This window comes from Phaseolus vulgaris, chromosome 3 (genome assembly GCF_051622355.1).
Source record: "Phaseolus vulgaris cultivar YP4 chromosome 3, ASM5162235v1, whole genome shotgun sequence".
NCBI classification, from domain to species: Eukaryota; Viridiplantae; Streptophyta; class Magnoliopsida; order Fabales; family Fabaceae; genus Phaseolus; species Phaseolus vulgaris.
Window position 1 is genome coordinate 51,164,619 of NC_143500.1, and position 21,764 is coordinate 51,186,382.

The following is a 21,764-nucleotide window of genomic DNA, read 5'->3' on the forward strand; positions in this document are numbered from 1 at the left end:
TCATGTCCGATACACGTATTTGACACTATATCCAAGAGAAGTGTCTCGGATTGAAGGAAGTAAATAATTTGAAATGTGTAAATAAGATTATATGAGAGAAACAATAATAGTAATTACAAAACTAATATATGATCTGAGAAAGAATGATTAAATCAAAATAACTATAAAATGTACAACGGATGGAATCCGGGTGAATTTGCCATCGTGCCCAGAACGGAACCTTCGCCAAGGCCTCTTAGGTGTTCGCATCAAGGTCACTGAGAAGAATTCCCTGAAACGACGATTCCAAATAAACGCCGTTTCCTCTGTCACTTCTCATGTCTCAGACTCGTCGCTTAGATGTAGATTTTCACTGACACCGCCTCGTATTGACTTCCCCAAAATCCCAAGCAACAACGACCTCCAAAAATGCGTTGCTCGATGGCGTTCGCCGGTTTATGCCTAGGTGTGTCTGTCCTTCTCGTCACGCCGTTATCTCTGTCTCGTTAAAACCAATGTCGTTTTTACTTCGCTTTATTTCAGGCGTGCTTTTGCAGATACCATGGATGGCTTCAGTTTCGATGCCGACTTCCAACTGCTACGCTTTCGACAATTCAAGTCGCATTTTTGATTTCGTATCCTTCGTTTCCACACGCTCTACGTGTTATGCGCTTTATCGAGGATTGCATTTTGATATTCATAATCCTAATTGTGTAGTGGTTCGTTTATTTAGGTTTTAGTATAATGATGACTCGGTTAGTTATGCTTTTTGTTTTTGCTTAACTGGTTAATTAGAGTGGCTGGAGTGGTTACCTTTTCGAGTATGATCAAAAGGTAATGCTCTCTGACTGTTGTTTTTGTCTTTATGAATGATCTTGTTCATGTGTTCAATTTAGGCCTTGGCATGCTGCTGAGTTTTTCACTGTGTTGATGCAGCAAGGCTCTGACCTGGCCGTACGATTCTGCAAAGATGTGGAGAGTAGATCACAAACGGTAGTGCATGTCACCTTGTTTTCATTATCTATGCTCTAATTCTTCCTCTTTCCCTCTTGTGGGTAGAGTAGTTTTTGTGTTATTATCGGAGGAAGAGTTTGCTCGTTCTTTTGCATCTAAATGTATAATTGACTTCCAAACACTTAAATTCGGTTGAGCTGCAGAAATTTTGGATCTTATATCTGACCAAGAGTAACATAAAATTTCAATTGGGTCACTGATGTCATGTATGTGATGAACAGCAATTATTGTTGGGACCTTGGTTTTCTTGTTGTTTATCTTTTTTCAGACTCTACCTTTGGAGGCATGCTTATCTTCTTTGGTGTATTATATATTTTAACCTCATTACCTGATGGCCAAAACTATCCAGGGATATGTTGATTTTGGACGATTTGATAGATTCAACTACTTTGTTGCTGGTTCTGGCCAATCTGACTTTATACAAGTAAGATTCTTCTGTCTATTCTATATTTTGAATTTTGGGTGAACAAAATAAAAGCCACGAGTGAGGATACATATTAGAAAACTAGGTCCTCGGGGAAGGTGTTAAGTGGGGAGAAAGCTAGAGACATGATGAAATCTTGTGTTTTATACACGGTTGCCAGTGGAGTGTAATTGTTACCCTAATTGATGCAACATCCTTTGCGGTTAGAGATTAGCAGGTACTAATGTAAGTGCATAGGAAGACTTTTATGACATATAAACTAAAAAATGTACTATTTCAAGATATTTTACATACTGCTCTCTGACCACATCCTTTTTTTAATACTGTCTCCCCTGCTTTCTAAGTCATTTTCTCTATGTGTAGGAGTTTTATAGTGGTGATCTTATGGGTTGTGAACAAAGTTATGACAAAATGGGACGAACAGCCCAGGTTGGTGCAATTCTGAAATTTCCATTTATTTTTAAATCAAGTAATCAACTAGCATACGACTTTATCTCATGAATAGAGAGGGTTATCTCATGAATAAAGGGGGTATGACCAAGCACAAGTTCCTAGATAGTAATTGTGATGGAATCTAGAACTATGTTAATTATCAAGTATAGAGACACGATATGTGCCCATAGGCTAAGGATATATATGCCAAGATTAGCTGATAAGCTAGTTTAAAACTTCTAAGCTAAGCTAGATTAAAGCATATAAATTGCTAGATTAAAACTTAAAACTTTTAAATTAGCATATTGAATTAAACGTGTTTGAGAAATTTTGTTGTTGAAGTAGCTTATATAATGTCAAAATGAAATACAGGACATATTTATATGGATTATATTTTTTGTTTTGTAGAAAAAAATATGTTTAGGTAGTTTCAGATTTTCTGTCAATTTACTTTTCTTATTAGTTTTTTAATGGTTAAATAATTTATTAAAAAATTAAAATAAATACTGTAATTACTATAATGAAGAGTAGTATGTGTTATGAAATATGTGGGAGTTAAAAACATTGGAGAGATTTCCATTAATGGGCTACAAGGGAATTACATAAGTGCGTTAACATCGCATTCAACTAAAAAATCTTAAGACATTAGGTGTATGTCACCTTCACGCCTAATTTTGCTCAACTTGTTCCTTTCTACCCCAATTTTAAACTTCTTTGCTCACACACTTGCTATTCCAACAATCTTCCTCTCAAGAGTGGGTCTCTTTCATATGGTATGCTCTCCCTCAAGTACAAGTTGTATTTGTTTCATCTACAAGTTTTAGAAAAGGCGACACTACTTGTACTGGTACTATCTTTATCTACTATTAATGGGACATGCCGTCTGACTTTGAACAATTCCCAGGAAGGTTTTGAAGTTTTATGGATTCACTACGTTGTACTTCAGTACTTGTATTAATTGATCACTTGATTGCTCCAAAGATTTCGATACCACATCTTATTAAATATAAAGTGGGATATAACATTGAGGAAACCTTCTTCAACAAGCTAGAAGAGAATTACACAAGTAAACTTAATACTACATTTAACATAAAATTCTAAGTCATGTCCTTCTTTCTTATATGTTACTCAACTTGTTTACTTTTACCCAATGGAGGACTTCTTCATTCACAATTTCTATTCCAACAATATGAAGAAACCCCCCTAAATAAACTAGTGTATTAAATAGTAGTTATGTATATTGTTAAAAAAAAAAGAGGGTAAAAAAGGAAGTGCAACTAAACAACAAGAATAAAACTGGAAAAAGAAAATTACAATCTTGTAAGCTGTCTGCTAGTGAGATAAGCTTGGCGTACCAAATACCTTAATTTGGTAAGACATGCTAAACACTTCACGTTTTTGGTTCATTACTGTAAGAAGTATGTACTTCTTTAGCATAGTGGTTGCATTGCATCGTATTATGTGGTGTATTAACCTTTCACAATTTACATTCATGTCTTGCAGGTTAATATCGTATGTGGGAGTTGTTTGAATGGACAATGTAAAGGTATGAACATATTTTGAGATATTAGTTAGTACTAGCAATGATCCAACCTGATTCCTTTCCACTCAGTTTCCTTTTTTTTTTCTGGTGAACTACCTTTATGGGCTGTTTAGAAGCACAAGTAATTGAAATGTACAGGATAAACAAAATTCTGATAAATTGAGGAAAAAACCAGGGGGATAATAACAAATCGTTGAGAGATCTGTGTAAAGCAGAATTTCTCCATGATGTTGGTCATAAACTGCCGTGGTGCCACATTGAAAAGACTTTTGCTAGTTTAAATTCTGTTTCAGGTAGCACATCACATATGTTTTTTTTTGTTTTTTCCTATTGCAGGTCGTCCTGGATGCATATGTAATGTCACATATGAATCAAACTGCAGGTTTGTCATTGTAAAATTCAGATGTCAAACTTTCATTTGGTTTTTATCAATTTAGTATTTCACTATGTTAACTTGTGAGTCACATTAAAGAATGTGCTTTACAAGAATCTGTATAGGCTAATTATTGATAAATGGACTATTAATTACAAGAATTATTCTCCACAACAGGAGGTATGTTAAGATGTTTCACATGGTTAGGAATATGTCCATAGTCCTCCTTGTCTGAGTAAGTCTTGGGGCAATTCTCTTCTTTGAGCTAACTTTTAGAGTTCAGTTAGACCCAGTCCATGGTTGTTAATAGCCTTGGTCAGCACTTGGTTCTTGCTGCCTCATAGAGCTAATGTTTAGGAGTTATTGTCCATAATTATACTGATTTGTAATGATACTAGATATATTAATACCAGATTACCTTGTGTGCAATCAATACAGTTTCCTTCAGTTCTTGAATGTGAAAAGGGAAAGAAATTGTGTGAATAGAAATATTTTTACTAAACTAATTACTTTAGAACTGATATTAGTCCATATCATGATGTATGCCTTTCAGAAATAATGTATGCTTTTCATTACTGTTCTTGATTTCCTATGTTAGTTGTTAAAATATGATTTGAATGTGTAAAAAATCACGTCAACCTTGATGTCTTTCAGAGTTTTAGTGGACCTTGCAATACCATGTGATAAACCAGGCCCTCAAGTATTTCAAGGCTTCACTGTTGGTTTTCATCCAAGATCATGGGAACTTGTGAGCAGTTTCTACCACTTACACTATGTTTGCTTGAAGAAAATATGCATAATACCTGGAATTAAATTAGAGGGAACTCTCATTTCAGTCCTCACGAGAACATTGGAACATCAATTTACTAAAAAAAAAAAAATAGTGACATCAAAGTAGTCTTATATGATAAATTTTGGTCATTGAGGCAGAGACAAGATTTAATATTTTGCAAGAACTTTAATTTTTCTGATCTGTCTTAATATGGAACCAGGCCCAAAGAACATACAGTATGATACAAGAATGCCGAGTAATTTGAGAGTCTCGGCCCTCTCCCTCACTTCCCAAATTGTACAATACCCCCTCAACCCTCTTCCCAATTCTATTTATTTTACAAGCAACTAATTGACCTCTGCCCCACCCTACTAAAAAACTTCTGTTAATTGATTATTTCCAGTGAAACTTACCCACTAAGGGTTCTGATCCTCTACAGCTGCTTGTTCCTTCTCACATGAATCCTCTTAATAGGAGTTCTATTCCTATCATAGTGCCTGGTAGACAAGTAGGAACAGAAACAGAACATAACATTTTTTTAACACAAAAGGCATGCAAAAAGCATCACAATAGAGACAGGCATCCCAACATTCTACTACCAATCATTTGCAGCAGACCAAACAATATTTAGAAAAGGAAAATCAGAGAACAGAAATACATTTGGAGAACAAAACATAACATATATATACTTATTGTATTTATAAAATAGAACAGTACAGAACATAGAAATTAAAAATTGGGACAATTTGGTCCCATTGAAAAGGGTAGATCAACTAAGAATAAAACATACTCATTCTGTTCATTTTTTTAATTATCAAGTGTACTGTGTCTCTCTTTCTGGTCACACGCTGGCTCCTCTTTATCATATTCTGGCATGCCACCCATCTTTTATCATCACGTTCTCTTCTCTGAGGTGTATCAGTTTCCAATTACTTTTTTTGGATATTTCACGTTATTCATTTAATTTGTCTGCACTCAAGAACACATTACCCAATTATTGTCTTCTGAATTTTGTTTCTCGTTCTCCTTATCTTCTATTTGTTGTCATCTCCATTTTCTAGTATAGTCTACTGATTTGTTTCATGTTTCACATTTTCGTATATGTGTTGCTTCAAATATTATTTTAATAACCAACAGCATTTTGAGATAATTTGGAATTTTCATAATATTAATAATTTTTGTACGAAGTAAAAAATATTAATAAATTTTACAATTATAATAGAATGATATATGGAAAAAGTCCCATTTTCATTTTCTTAATACTAGACCAAAGGACTGGTATGTATGTAATTGAAGTTGATGTTCTATTTTTAACTAGTGTCCAATGCAAAATAGAACACGTGATCTTGTTCAATTCTGAAGATTCCTAACACAATATGCAGTACATTATGGTCTTTTGTTCTATTCTGTTATTCTATGTTTTTTGCCAGTTAAATGCAACTTGAATAATTTCAATTTGGTCCCCGTTTGTACAGAAGCTTTTAGACATTATTTTTTATAAGTAGTAGACTGTTTTGATGTTAAAAACCATTTGAAGGGCCAAGCCAAATTAATATAATGCCAAAATGAAATGTATATTTACAAGACTGAATTTAGTATTATAAATCTACATACAATTTTATAATACTAAATTATCTATTAAATTGAATTATAATACTGAATTTTATTTTTTTATGAAATTGTAGGTTTATAATGGCTTGACCCAAATCGGTTTTGAGAAAGTCCACCATGATTTTAGGTCAGGATTGCTGCTGCTGTGCTATCACTTCTTTTAGTTAATCATTGACATTTTATTCTTCTGTTATCAGCGGTAGTGTTTCATTTACCCAAGCTTTCCTTCAATTATTACAAATATGTTATGTTTTCTTTTTACAGATTTCATACAGGGCAAACTCAGATAGTCCTGTTTATGACTGCGGTTGCTTCACTTTCTTCCCTGGTTCAAAAGCCTAGTTTAAAGGTACATTTTTTTTATTGAATTAATCTCTGGCGTACTGTTTTTTTTTGCTTTCATCAAGGCACTGGGGACATGACAATTGTTAACTGCTGCTAATTAGGTAAATCCAGATAAGGGCCTGGAAATTAAATTGTCTGGATCTGCTGACAAAGGGAAGCCTCCTACAACTTTGTCACCTTCAATGTTGATTGTTGATTGGAGATGTATGGTCCCACTTATTGTATGATCATCAGTTTCCTGCTGAGTTACATTCGATAAAACTTTAATGTTTCAACTTTTTCCAGGTGAGGTGGCCCGTGATACCCCATATGAAGTTAATATCACAATCCCAGTTGAGGGTTATCAGCCAATTCAATTTGTGCTTACAAAAACATGTGGTGAGTGATACTAAGTACTGGGCTAGAAAATTTAAATTCTACTGTTATTGCTCTTGTTCTTTATATGCATTTAATTAATATGAAGACTGAACAAGTATGGTAATTATGCCTATTATGGTATTTAACTTTAATGGTTTAGTTACTCATTTAGTCCCTATAGTCGTCTAAACTTTAATTTTGGTCCTTATATTATACTTAAAAATGATTCATTTTAATCCTTACTAGTAATATTTTAATCCATTTTCATCCCTATACATATTAATTTTAATTTATTCTAGTCCTTATACTCTAAAATGCGTAAGGACTAAAAGAGACTTAAGATAGTATGTATAAGGACTAAAAATGATGATTTTTAAGTGTTAGGGACTAAAAGGTCATGTTTGTTCAATTTTACATAATTTTCCTTTTTCTTTCAACTATCATTTCTGTTGAATGAATGGCCAGTTCTGTTGATTGTTGCAGATTATACACAGGACCCAGGGGGTGGTCGCACAAGAGGATGGGCAATATTTGGAGTGCTTTCTTGCATGTATAGAAACTCTCTTATATTTAATTCGTATTCGATTATGCAAAATAACAGAATTAAACCTGAAATTAGGGGCTGAATATTGTAGTAGTAATAAATGACTTGAAACGATTTCTTGTTGTCATCTTATACACATTCCAATGTTTTATTATTCTTTTTTATTTATGTTCAGTTTATGGTAACATTTTATTGGGCAGATTTTTTGTCTCTTCAACACTCTTCTGTTGTGGAGGGTTCATTTACAAGACGAAAGTGGGACGGCAGGTCAGTATTTTTCTTTCACTTGCAAGTTGCAAGCCTAAGACATAATGTCCTTGTTCCTCAGTGTTCTGTGACTTCATTGCTTATATCACCACTTACATCTTGAATATCTGACATGTTAACCTTTTGCAGCGTGGAATTGATGCTTTGCCTGGCATGACTATCCTTTCTGCGTGCTTAGAGACAGTGAGTTCTGAGCTACTTGCCAATTTTTATTGGAACTGTTGACTAATAATTTTTTAATTCTGAACTTGATTATATATTGGGTATATGTTAAGAGTCAGCAAATTACTCTTATTAGGTCTTGAGCTTGATTAAACTAACGACATCACTCCCTTAAATTGCTATACCATGAGCTTGAGGATACTGGTTAAGCAATTGAAAGTTAAAAGTTTAAAAACTTCCTATTAATTAGTAAGTGCCCATAAGATGGTTGTTAGCAAGACCTAAGAAAATACTCCCCTGTTCTCTTCATTAATGGCAAAGTTATGTTTAAGCTTCACTTAAAAAAATGAGATTTTTATTTTGAAAACATTTAAATATGCAGAAGTGCGGGTATTGAATACATCACCAAAGGCATTAAATATTATAGTAACTAGAAAAACGGAAGCTTCAGACACATTTTATTTCTGGGTAAATTTGTTGTGTCTCACTATAAAACTTAGATACACTGAGTGTGACCCACATAAAATTTACCTAATAATAGATAATGTGCAAGCTTGTGTTGCCAGCATTGCTGTTGATATATTTTTAGACGTATCATGGGTTTGATATTGTTCCTAAATTTTGTACTTTCCTATCTTTTTTCAAACTAACAAAAATGAAATGCCGTAAGACTGCACAGCAAAGATCAATATTGCAGTTTGCAAGTTTGTTTAGCAGGATTGCCTACTTCATTTGCATATCTGACATTTGTTGATGTGTCACGAAAATAGGTTAGTGGAGTTGGGCATAGCTACTCACGCCCAGAAGAAGTCAATAGTGCCTTCGGCAGTGAAGCCTCCTGGGAACGTTCTCCTGGTCCTTCACAAGGTGCATGGAAACCTTCAGAAAGAAAATATGGTGCCATTTGAAAGTGTACCGTCATTCATTTTTGTTTTATTTACTAACAATCTGCCACCATGTTGTCTACTTTTTGGGAATTTCTTCTGCCAAATATGTTGTTTGGATCAACTCATTGGAAGGGTTTTGAAAACCCTCTCTGATGTTTTCTTGTAAACATAAATTCACAGATAGAAGAAAGGAAAGGGTAGTTATAGTATGAACCTAGTTGCTAAATTCCATTTAATGAATCTTATAGAAATTTTGATAGGATTCTATCGTTTTTGTTTGATTCCATATTTAAAAAAAATTAAATGTGTTTTTGGTTTATTTTAAATAAATAATTGTAATTTCTGTCAACTTAATTTTTTTTTGAATATGAACTATTATTTCTTAAAAGTTAATTTAAGCCAAGCATGCGCATAGTGGGATGGTCCTTGAATGTGGTTAATGATTTTGTTGATTTGCAAATCATGTTGCTCAAACTAATTGAAATATCGAGTATGTAATGTTTCAAATTAGTACTAATAATTGTGAAACTAGTGGAAGCAAATTGACTTTATGTTATTGATGATCGATCTGGAGCAAAAGATAAATGAGTTACGGATGTTGATTTTCAACACCATTTACAACACACCATTCTGGATATGAAAATTCAGAATTCATAACTCACTTGTGGATATGAAAATCTAGAATTCATAACTTAATGAAAAGGATTTTTCAGATATTGAAATACGGAGTATATAACAATCACTTCTGAATTTCTATATTCGTAAGCAAAATGAAACCAATGACAATGTTGAGTTTTAAATTTTTTGTTGAGTGCATGTCCTAAAAGATATGGTGAAGGAGAAGTTGCCTAGAAGCTTTTCAGTGTGTTTGGATCCATTCAAAAACTGTTTACACTACCGAAAAGAAAAAATATGGTGAAAATCAATACTTTAAGAAATGCAAAAACACAAAAAAAACCTAAATATTAGCTTCAAGTTTCGGGTTATTGAGAGTATATTTGTAAAGAAAGTATATGTTTTAGTTGGATTAAGGTGGAAATGGAAAAGAAGGGAAGGAGAAAAAAAGAGAGTGAAAAATGAGATTGTTTTCTTGAGAGAAAAAGAGTGAAGAGTTTGTAATATAAGTGATTGGGGGTATTATAATATTTTTTTTGTATTATATTTAAAAAATAATTTATAAAATAAACTTTTAAAATTAATTTGACATAAAAATAAATTTTAAATTACAAAAATATTATCAAATCTTAAAGATAAAAAATTTTATACGTTTAAATAATAACATATTAAAATATCAAGTTATAAAATATAAAATTCATTATTATTTTTTAATTATTTATTTTATTACAATATAAAAACATATACATTGATAAAATATCCAAATTATTTTATTTATTATTTAAATTATTTATTTTATAAAAACACATACAAATAAATATTAATAATATCATTACTAAAATAATAATAAATTATGTAAAGTTAAATAATAATACTAAAATATTTATATAGATAATCGATTATGATTTCTAAACGAGTAAACTTTGCCGGCTTAACCTCCCTAATTAAGTTGGGTTATATAAAAATATTCAAGGTTTATTCAGATGTTTTTAATTTTATTCCAATTTTTAGAGTGTCATATTCATACACAACAACTGAATTTTCCAAATTATAAACAATTCAAAAGCGGGATCCGTTTAATTTATTGATTTTATGATTTGTAGATTGTAGCGTTTTAGATAAAAATAAAAAGTTAAATAAGTTATCAGGGAAAACAATATTTAGTTTAATAAATTTTTGTTTCATAAATATTATTTTTTTATATTTTAGTTTAATAATCTTTATCTTAACAAATAAAAGGAAAATATTTTTTTTTTCATTTTACGGACTGAATACAAACATTAAAGAAAATACCATTTGTTTTGCCAATAAGACTTATTCAACTTATTAAAATAGTATATAGTTTCTTCTCTCACAGCATGTTAGGTGAAAATACGATTTTATCAGTAATCCTAAATTTCTACTTTCTTCACATTCTTCAGCATTAGCAGCAGCCTTAACCATTCCCTTCGCATAATTTTAGATGAATTTGATTTGACAACTGTAGGTGAAGTTATTGAATGATATGATAAAAGACAGAAAGAGAGTGACACAGTTGGAGCTAACACAATTTTTAATCCAAACCTATTATTTATTCTCTTCAATGCTCATAAGGCTAACATTTATATTCAGAATGCTAAAACAAAAGGAATGAGTTGAAAATATTATATATATATTGTGCAAAAATAGTTGGTATCCAACCATACCTGTTCCATCACCACATCTTATCACAAATTTATCTTTTATTACCTTATTACTTTTCTTTACTTATTCCTATAAACATATCAAAACACAGATACATAATAATTAAACTCTTGTTCAAGGTTTTCAAGTCAAAAGGCATCCACATCCACTAGAGCAGTTTCAAAATATTTCTCACTGGGGTTAACTCATTAACTGACTTATTAGATTATAACTATTTACTATAATTAACTATTGAAGTTTTCTATATACAAATGGAACATGATAAAAGTAAAAATATTTATATGACTCTTTTATGTAAATTTCTTAGATAAATCTATTTTAAGATAATTATATTTTGTAATTAACTTTAAACTCTTGTGGTTTTCATTTATAGATAAATTATTTTAATAGTATTTTTAGTTTCCATTGTTATATATATATATATATATTATATTGTATTTTTAAATATTTTCAACATAATTTACAATAAAATTAAAACAGCATACACTTAACTTATTAGTGTCTTGTGTTGATTAATGTAGTGGTTACAAAATTATGAATGTTAGTGTCGACGCCATACTATTTAAAGTTTAAACATGGGTCAATTATCTAAAAATCATTCAATTGACATGATTAAAGTGATTCTCAAGACCTAACAAACATCCCTTATAATATAATTAACATAATTATAGTACGAGATGTTATCATAATATTCAGATTAACCTGATGAATCACCATTCAAGCTTAGAATTAGAGGTCTATTACGACGCTATAAATATGCACTCCACCAAGACAAATGTAAACATCTATTACAATAATTAATACTCCAATCACCAAATATCGAATCTTAATTTGAGTGTCGGAGTACATTTACAAATATTTCATCTCGGACCGCGATCGATGATCACAATTGAAGATTATAACCACCCGTAATTATTTAAAAAGATGACTTTTTTCCTATCAAGAACAGTGAAATATAACGTTTAAACAAAAAGAACAAATAATGTATAAATAATACTGTGGTTAAAATCAATAGTGTAACTTAAAAAAATAACCCTAAAAATATTAACGAAAGAAAAGTAAATCTATAATTTATCGATAAACATACATCAGTGAAGCAACGAAATTAAGATAAACAAAATCTATCTTATGTGAGAAAGTTAATAAGAAAAATTAATAAATATTTTTTTGTAATATAGAAAAACTTGAAATGAAGTATATTAGAAAGTCAACTGATTAGGTGAGTCAAGTTTAATTAATTTTTATGGCGTGCCATGAGACACAGATCATAACCTGCAGATTGACCAAGCTGCCATCTGATATTGTCGTATACATTTGGAAGCTCTACATGACTGAGGTAGCTTGGTCCTGCTAAATCATCTTTATTTTAGTTGTTGATTAAACACCAATTAGTCTTTGACCTTAAGGAAATTGTTCTATAAAATTTACAAGCTTATAACAAGCACTTTCCAATAAACAAAAGTTAATCTTAAAATTACCATTAGGTTTGATCTTCCTTGTCTAATGTAAAGCAAAAGATTGGGTATGTGAAATAACAAAGAATCGTCACAGGTCTTGAAATAAGATATACCACCAGTTAGGTATAATCAAACATGACTTTAACTGCAAGAATACGTTAACATTGCCGAAGGAATAGGGTCCAATTTCGGCTATTTCTATGTCAAGCATGTTTGCTTTTTCCTATAATATTATGTTACCTTAGATCTTAAACTTCAAACCATTTGTTTACACAATGATAGGTTCAAGTGATTACTAAGCATGCCAACTACAAACTCTCACGTGCTCCTTACAATACTACATCATTAATCCAATAAAAACGTGATATATGTAATGTGGCAGTACATTATAATGCTCCCAGACTATAATTTCCAAAGGGTATTTCTAACTCCACCTTCAATAACCTGTTACATGACATAAATGCATAACACCAAACCCTCATGTTGAAGTTATGATATTATAAATTTTGACAATATTTGAATCGTTCAGACACTAGTTGAGTTATTTTATTGAAAAGCTTACTAACTACATTCTTTTCTCTCTCGTCTATGAGGATATGAAAATTGGTTAGCTACTACCAACTCCAACTTTTTCCGTTCCTTCCTCCAATCTCTTTTGTAATGCAGTAATTTTCCATCATCTTTCTTTTCTATAAATACCATTCCCCATCACAGCACCATGCAATGCAACCGAGTTTGACAGCTTAATTCTCTTCAACCACTTTCTATCTTTATTGTAACTTGAAGTGATATTGAAATAAACAACAATGGCCACTTCCATGAGCTTTTTCTTGCTTCTTTCTTTGCTAGCCTTTGCTCCCTTGTGCCTCTGTAACTATTACCAAGAGGGTTACCTCTACCCTCAGTTTTATGACTATTCATGCCCACAAGCTCAGCATATCGTCAAGTCCATCCTTGCAACGTATGTTGAACAGCAACCCCGACTTGCAGCTTCTATTCTCAGGCTTCATTTCCATGATTGCTTTGTCAAGGTCTTTCCCTTCTATTTTTTGTAACCAAAACTTAGTTATGTATAGCAAACACACATCATATCATTAGCGTTTATTAGTATCATCATAACTATATGATGTTAGTAGTTCTTAATCCTATAGTTAAATTATTATTTGATGTTAGTGCTTATATATAAGTCTCATTAAACATATACATGTGTAGTTATTTTATGTTATATGTATATATATCCAGATGCATTTTCAAATTCTTAATGCAAGGCTAATGTTGCAGGGTTGTGATGCTTCATTGCTGTTAGATAGCAGTGGAAGCATCATCAGTGAAAAGGGATCAAATCCCAACCGTAATTCAGCCAGAGGATTTGAAGTCATTGATGCAATTAAAGCTGCATTAGAGAGAGAATGCCCTTCTACAGTTTCTTGTGCTGACATCTTGACTCTAGCTGCAAGAGATTCAGTTGTTCTTGTAAGTACTTCACAAACCGCTCTCATGTTGATTTGGTTTCAGAAAAAAATGTTGTTTTTATTTTTTCTTTTAATTACAAAAATTTCATTTCCTATTTTTAAAATTTTGTACAAGAAATACCTGACTTTCCCATTTTTATCAAGCCTGATTCACTGTCCCTTTCATACATGTACAGAGTGGTGGACCAAGTTGGGAAGTACCTTTAGGCAGAAGGGACTCTAGAGATGCAAGCATAAGTGGCTCCAACAACAACATTCCAGCCCCAAACAACACATTCCAGACCATCCTAACAAAATTCAAGCTTCAGGGGCTTCACCTTGTTGATCTAGTTGCTCTATCTGGTATACTCCTTAAACTCAAACTTGCATGTTTCTACTCTTTCTGCTCAAATTTGTACATATAGGTAAATTTTGATAGGCACAATGAGATAAGACTTTATTGTTGATGTGCTCTTATCCCCATGTCACCATGCACCAATCTGAGTCAAAGTTATCTTATATGTTTCCTATTCTAAACAAGTTTTATGCAATTGGTATAGGGAGCCATACTATAGGAAATGCCAGATGCACCACCTTCAGGCAAAGACTCTATAGCCAAATCAGTGGCCATGGCAAGCCAGAATCCGCTCTTGACCAATACTATGCTACTGCATTGCGCAATAGGTGTCCAAGATCTGGGGGTGATCAGAACCTGTTCTTCCTAGACTATGCCACCCCATATAAATTTGACAACACCTACTTCAAGAACCTTTTGGCTTACAAGGGTCTCTTGAGTTCTGATCAAATCCTTCTCACAACACAAGAATCAGCTGCACTAGTGCAGTCCTATGCTGAAAATAATGACATTTTCCTTGAACAATTCGCCAAGTCCATGATCAAGATGGGAAACATATCTCCTTTGACAAATTCCAGGGGAGAGATCAGAGAGAACTGCCGGCATATCAACGCTTGAAGAAGCAATATCATTGCCAGATATTATAAAACATAGTATAATCATGCATGTGTGACAACATTTAATTTATGTTTGTTTGTGCTTAAATAATAAAGTTGAATTCATCATGACCCCTTTGTCAGTGTGTTTCCACAGGGGTTAGGCTTTTTTGTATCACTTTTGTGTGTGTCACAAAATTTGTGTATTCCAATTTATCTCTAATGAAGGTATTATTTTTAGGTACTCGCTGTTTGTGAAGAGAAATCAAACTGCTGCATTGTAATCATGTTTAAATTTTAGTTCTTCTGCATAATTTCATAAAGTTTTAATTAAGTTTTACATATTTTTAAAATTTAAAGTTGTATTTGCTGATTTTAATTTTTTATTAGTTATTAAAATGTGACACTGTTAACTTTCATTAATTAAGATCTTATTTTCAATGTAATTACTTTTAATACTTTTTCCTTAAGAGTATTTTCGTCTTTCTCCACCATGGAGGGTGCATATGGGAAACCATGGAGTGCATGAAGAAGGAAAGGCAATTTCTTCCTGCACCCCTATATTTTTCTTCCTGCACTCCCACAAAGTTGCGCAAAGATAAAACTGTCCCTATATAAACTATACATTTATTTTTTTTTGTATTCCGGATTATGAAATCCGGTAAATTTTCGGATTGACGCTTCCGGTAAATTTTCGGATTGGTGCATCTGGTAATCTCCCAGATTGATGCTTCCGGTAGTAAATGAATGATAGTGTTAATACAAAATAAAAAATGCAAAACATCAATAATTGAAAAAATCATTCCGGATCCGCCTATCCATAATTCAAAATATGCATTCCGGATTCAGAAATCCATAATTGAAAAAAATCATTATGGATCCATCAATCCGTAATAGAAATTAGGCTTCCGAATTCAGCAATCCGGAAATCAATAATTTATGCAAACTTTGTTTCTAGAACACCCCCTCATCCGGAATGCAACATGATTCACTTCCGGATTGATGAATCCGTAACACACTCCCAGATCCTGAAATTGTGGGGGTCAGTTTCGGAATTTACAAAATTGTGGGGTGCAGAAAAAAAATGTAGGAGTGCAGGAAGAAACTGCCGGAAACCAAACCGGCCCGGCCCAAATTCGAGGGTGCTTATTCTATCACTTTCCATTTCAGTGTGAACGGAGGGGGCAAATTCGTAAATGAGATAAGCGTCGTTTTGGTGTAGGGTTTAGGCGGAAGACAGAGACCCTGTCACCACTCTCATCTCATCACACTCACTGACACCATTACGCTCCAACACCTTCTTCCATTCCCATATCCAATTCAATGCGATGTTGAGGAACAAAACTCACCACTAACTTTTTCTACAACCATTAACAATGAGCTTCTATTCCCGCTTCAAACACTTATCCCATCTCCTTCAAACCCTCACTCCACGTCAAAGCCCTCCCTTCGCTTCCGCACGGATCTCGATCTTACGCACCGCGCAACCCCAACCACGACCCTCCCACGCGCGCGGTTACTGCGGCGCGTCGCAGTCGCACGCTTCGGAGAATGTAGCAGCGATCGTGGACGAGGTGATGGGACTGACATTACTGGAAGTGATGGACCTGGTGGACGTGATGCGCGAAAAGCGCGGTGTCAACGAGCTCCCGATCATGATGCTGATGGTGCCGGGAATGGGGGTGCGGGGCGTGCCGAGGGGTGCGCCGAAGGCTGGCGGCGGCGGAGAGGGGGAAGAGGTGAAGGTGGCGGAGAAGACGGCGTTTGATTTGAAGCTTGAGGGTTTCGATGCGGCGGGGAAGATCAAGGTGATTAAGGAGGTGAGGACCTTCACGAGTTTGGGGTTGAAGGAAGCGAAGGATTTGGTGGAGAAGGTGCCTGCGGTGTTGAAGAAAGGGGTCACGAAGGAAGAGGCTGAGAGTATCATTGCCAAGATGAAGGCGGTTGGCGCAAAGGTTTCCATGGAATAATGAGGTACGGAATGTTGCTGATTAGCTTTGTCTTGTAGGATCCTGTGTTTTGTTTAGGGTCGCTGGAGAGTGTACTTTCATGTTTGACATGTTGCTCGCGTGGTGTTCATAGTTTGGAAGTTTTGACAACTATATTGCCACCATAATTGAGACCCCATCAGCCGCATTTGCAGTGATTTTGGTCATTTTCCCCGACATAGGTTGTTATTTAGTTCTCACAGTAGAGATTAGTTAGTATTTTTGTCATTAGCTACTAGTTCAATAAGCTCTAAATAGAGCATGTATCACTCTTACATTTTTTTTATTTCAATCAGCACAATGAGTTGATTTTTATGGAACTCTTATGCTTTTTGAGCACTACGGTTTTTTGGCCTCAGCAAGCTGGGTCTCGCGTGTCCGCTAATGCAGTTTAAAATCTTTTTGTCCACCAATTTATTAGTTGTGTTTCATGACATTTTGTTTTGGGGCTAGTGGGTTACTAGAGATTCCATTATTCAATAAAGAATTAGAAAGTTTTCGGCTTGTAAAATTATCGAAGGCTAAGTGGATCTTATGGTTGTTCTTTCCAAGCTGATGACGGATGTTGAAAATAAGAAGCTACATGAAGTAGCTTTTACCTGGATTTGGGAATTTGGGTTGATGACATTTGAAACTATCGCAAAACCAATCAGGCATAATACCTGAGTACGATGCTTATCTAGAGAACTTGTTTACATAAACTGAGTTATCTGCCTAGCTATTTGTCACCTACTTGTCACCTACGCTCGTTAGCTCAAATGGAATATCTATGTTTAATTGAACAATTAGAGCATGATAACATAGTGCTGAGGTGTGTTTGTTCCATGTTATGTAACATAATTCCTAGAAATGTGAACTTGGGAATATGACATTCCTGTGTTCGTCACAAGCTTTAAAGATATTTTTCTGGGCTTGTTGATTCAATTCCCATTGAAGTGTCATTCTCTTATTTGACTTTATTTCCCATGTCATGAGTACGGATGGGGATGTTGTTATCATATAACTATCCATAACATCTGGTAACTCTCATTTCCACACTCCCACTTCTTTTACTATAATTTAAATTATGAAAGAAATACTTCCATGAATGTTAAATTCTAACCAAACATGTGTTTTAGTTAATCCAAGAAAAGCATTCTTGGGAATGTAATTACATATCCCGAAGCAAGCATCCTGAATGGATGTAAATAACTTGAAAGTAACTTAAGTAGTTTTTTTTAATGGTTGAGATTTGATGTAGTGAGTTATCTACATGGTCATTTGTAGGGATCAAAGAAAAAGTAATTTTGCCAGCAGTGATCCTAACAACAACCAAAGTTTCAAGCTCTTAGGTTCAATGTGATTAATTATCCCTCCTTGAGACAAATTACTGTACGTGATGAGCAAATGTTAATTGTCTGTTTTCTCATACACTGTAATGTTAAAAGGATTCTTGCAAATGGTGTGGATTTTATTTTAAAGATAAGAATAAGTGTTGGCAGGTTGAACTTCTATGAAATTATTAATAGACAACTAATGTTGCCTAGCGCAATGAATTATATATGGAAAACTGTGACAATAAAAAGTAAGATGTAAGTTGAATCAGCATGTATGTCCTGAAAATGGGAAATAGTGTTATACATATACCGTGTATAATTTGGTTTAAACGCTACCATAAGAGATTTTTGGCAATCTCAATTTCTAATTAGTATTTAATATTTGGACTTGCCTAGGAAAAGACAAGGTGACGTACAAAACATGGGGTAGAGTATTTTTTGCTTTGATCAAGTGTCGCAGCTTATTCCTCACACCCAAGTTATCGGCAGGTGATGGAATTCAATTAATGCCTTGTTACAATGCGAAACTGCTATGCCTTCTTGTATTTGAAAACTTTGCTAAGCACACTATGCTCCCACCTCATTGCCTTTTTTTATCATTTCTTAACCAATGTTGTAGAATTGGTTTATGACAAAGGGATCATTTTTGAACCAACATATACATGCTACTTGATGCTTAAGTTCTAGATCCAATTGGTTGTCAACTGAACTACCATAACCGCCCAATCATGTGTAGGACAACTGGAATTGTTATGTCCCGATTGCTATCTATTGGGTGTGTACGGTACTACAGTTTGTGGTATTGACTTTATTCTTTATCTCCTTTTATGAGGTTTTGATACATCTCTTCCACCTGTTGCTCTTATGCAATGTGCATATGCTGTGGGTCACAAGTTTTGATTGACTCTTGAAGGAAATTTTCTCCCCGATATAACGAGTTTTCCTATGTGCGAACTGCACTTCATTTTATGTTAAAACCTATCCTTGCATAGTTGCATGGGTAAATCAGTCTGAAAGCAGAATAGTTTATCAAGGAGGAAAGCTAAACAGTGAGAATGAGTTTGATAGTGTCTCTTATACGCAGCGGTTATCTTGAAAGACGCCGTCTCTAGACATTGGACTTCCAGTTCCAAGAGTGGTGCTGAGATTTGGACTTCCAGTTCAAGCTAACTTATGAGAGATGAACTTTATTTGCCGTATTAATAATAATTGTTTCTTCTGACGTATTGCTATCTTGAATTTTTAATTTCTTGCTAAGAAAGAAGCTTTCAATACACTTATGGGGTCAATGTCGTGTGCAGATCTTGGTTTACTGAAATAATTGTCTACATTTGGTCTTTATTTTGTGTTTCGACTAGTGTATGGAAACCTAACAGTGACTATCGAACAAAGTAACTTTTGTTTGAATACCTTTCGATTTTCAACCATTTGAGAGAATTGGACCTAAATATGGAACCAACGTTTGAGGATAGGCAAATTCTGTTGTATGGCCAAGCCTACATTTTTATTAATGCATTGGTAACTGTCAATTCCTAATTTTGCTTTAAGTGAAAGTCTAATTTATCTTAGGGGTATTTGGAATGCGAAATCATTTTCATTACTGAAATCACGTTTCTTGATAATTATATTTTTTGGGGATCAGGTTCCCCATAATTGTTGGAATATCTAAATTATTTCTGGGAATGAACATAATTTTACGGATAAAAAAGCTTTCTTTTTTCACGAGTTGAATTTTAACCCTCTCAAACGAGAGAATAGTTTAGTTAGAACTTGACTGAAAAATGACATATCAGAATTCTGAGTATGATTTTAAAAGTATCACACAGTAAAAAAGTTGAATGTTCTGAGGGTAATGTTTTGAAGAAACTTGTTTTGAAAAGTATCATACAAAAATTGTTGTGTTTGAAAACAAAAATTCTAGAGAAAGCTTTTAAAAGACAGACAATTATTTTTGTAAAGGTAAGTCTAAACGTGTATTAGACTGTAATTATATATTTCTAAGTTTATTTAAGGTGATCACGATTGGTTACCTATTAAGAATGTGTTAACAGTTTTTGCTTCTAGTTTTTGGTGGCGAGCTACATATTCTGTTTAGAATCTGAGCTTTTGCAAATGGGTATGGATAAATATACACTATACATACAGGAATTGAGCTTTTGCTTTGTATTTTATCTTGATAAATCTAATATAAAATAAGAATTTGAGATGTGAATCATTTGATTTTTCATCCAATGATTGACTCAAATGATTGAACATGTTAATGCAGGCAATCTACTTTTTTTTAAACACAGATTTTATTTTCATTTCATTTCTTGTCTTGCTTGGATTGCCAAACACTATGTCCATCGATTTCCACAGCCATAGATATTTTTAGTTCTTCTTTTGTTATTTGAGTTACATGGTATCATCATATTATGGAGAGAAAAACATAATTTAATCGACTAAGGATCTAGCATGATTGATTGTAAGATATCAATTATATTTAAGAATATTGAAATTATGAAGTTCTAACTATAGATGAAACTTCAAAGGATATTAATTAAGATTATTATAATATATTGTTATATATAAAACTTAAATACTAATATTTATTTATATTATTTTTATGGAGCTTGTTTGGATAACTTCTTTTCATAATCATTTATAGGAAAACATAATATGAATGAAAATTAAATAATCTTTTCCGAAAACAAAAATTTAGTTTATAAATAAGTTAAAAACAATCTTTTGTAGAAGTTAATATGAGAAAATTACAAAGTAGTTTAGAAATACACTAATTTAAGAAAAGTATTTCACTTTTTATGTTAATTAAACATAGGAATACAAATAATTTATAACAATACAAGGAGAGATTCTTTAATGTATACATTTATAACAATATACATTTCATATTTCATTTTATCATTAATTATATTTTAGAATTATAAAAATAAACTATTTAAATGTCAAAAATAAATACAGACCCTACAAATCACTTACCTATTCAATAACATAAAATACTATGAATCATCTCTACTTTTTATGTAATTATTATTAGTTTTATTTTCTTAAAAATATAGATGCACTATTCCTCTTTCTCATTATTGATAATATAAGAAAAATATGATAATTAATCTTAAGAAATAACTGGAAAATAAGAAAACTAATTATGGAGGATATTTTTCAATATGATGAAGTTGTTTTATATTTTTTTGTGTGGAATGTATTATTATTATTGAGGATATTTAGGTGTTTTTTTTTAAAAAAATAAGCCGTTTTAAATGGTGTTGTCCGAACTTATTCTAATTTTGATGAAAAATCTTTCCATTAATTAAATATGAATGTTAGTATAAATATGACTAATACCTAATTTTTTAGATTGGATATGAGAAATGTATATTATATATATATATATATATATATATATAATAAACATTTCTGTTCTGTATTTATTATTGTTTTAAATTACTTAAATATTTTTAATTTTTCATATAACACAAAAGAATTATATTAATTTTTTATTTCTTAATTTCATAATTTATTTATAGTTTTTTTATATGTATATTTAATATATATTGTTTATAATTATTAACCTTTATTTTTATATAATTATT

The 21,764-nt window shown here is 32.6% G+C and overlaps 3 protein-coding genes across 7 annotated transcripts; all 3 read left to right on the forward strand.

Annotated features, from left to right (window-relative positions):
* The first annotated feature begins 149 nt into the window (after positions 1-149).
* On the forward strand, positions 150-8,919 carry LOC137808420 (G-protein coupled receptor). Of its 3 annotated transcripts, none has more exons than XM_068609519.2 (17): positions 150-445; positions 523-614; positions 775-813; positions 916-972; positions 1,343-1,417; positions 1,781-1,846; positions 3,353-3,395; positions 3,729-3,774; positions 4,420-4,513; positions 6,223-6,275; positions 6,413-6,497; positions 6,595-6,697; positions 6,779-6,871; positions 7,334-7,400; positions 7,595-7,661; positions 7,791-7,844; positions 8,594-8,919. In XM_068609519.2, exons 1-17 carry the CDS (start codon positions 409-411, stop codon positions 8,729-8,731), a joined length of 1,209 nt encoding a protein of 402 aa, XP_068465620.1. In that variant the 5' UTR covers positions 150-408; the 3' UTR covers positions 8,732-8,919. The 3 variants fall into 3 exon arrangements, with proteins under 3 accessions (XP_068465620.1, XP_068465621.1, XP_090155884.1); XM_090299758.1 differs by having other exon boundaries at positions 201-445; positions 920-972; XM_068609520.2 differs by lacking the exons at positions 4,420-4,513; positions 6,223-6,275 and having other exon boundaries at positions 155-445.
* A 4,175-nt stretch (positions 8,920-13,094) lies between these two features.
* Positions 13,095-15,111, forward strand: LOC137808421 (peroxidase 72). The gene is made up of 4 exons (XM_068609521.1): positions 13,095-13,496; positions 13,747-13,938; positions 14,114-14,279; positions 14,477-15,111. The coding sequence occupies exons 1-4, from the start codon at positions 13,272-13,274 to the stop codon at positions 14,887-14,889; spliced, it is 996 nt and encodes a 331-aa protein (XP_068465622.1). The 5' UTR covers positions 13,095-13,271; the 3' UTR covers positions 14,890-15,111.
* Positions 15,112-16,046: 935 nt separating this feature from the next.
* LOC137808422 (Ribosomal protein L12 family protein) lies at positions 16,047-19,397 on the forward strand. Of its 3 annotated transcripts, none has more exons than XM_068609524.2 (2): positions 16,047-16,841; positions 19,256-19,397. In XM_068609524.2, exon 1 carries the CDS (start codon positions 16,244-16,246, stop codon positions 16,835-16,837), a length of 594 nt encoding a protein of 197 aa, XP_068465625.1. In that variant the 5' UTR covers positions 16,047-16,243; the 3' UTR covers positions 16,838-16,841; positions 19,256-19,397. The 3 variants fall into 3 exon arrangements, with proteins under 3 accessions (XP_068465625.1, XP_068465623.1, XP_068465624.1); XM_068609522.2 differs by lacking the exon at positions 19,256-19,397 and adding an exon at positions 18,568-18,706; XM_068609523.2 differs by lacking the exon at positions 19,256-19,397 and adding an exon at positions 18,122-18,439.
* Positions 19,398-21,764: the final 2,367 nt, after the last annotated feature.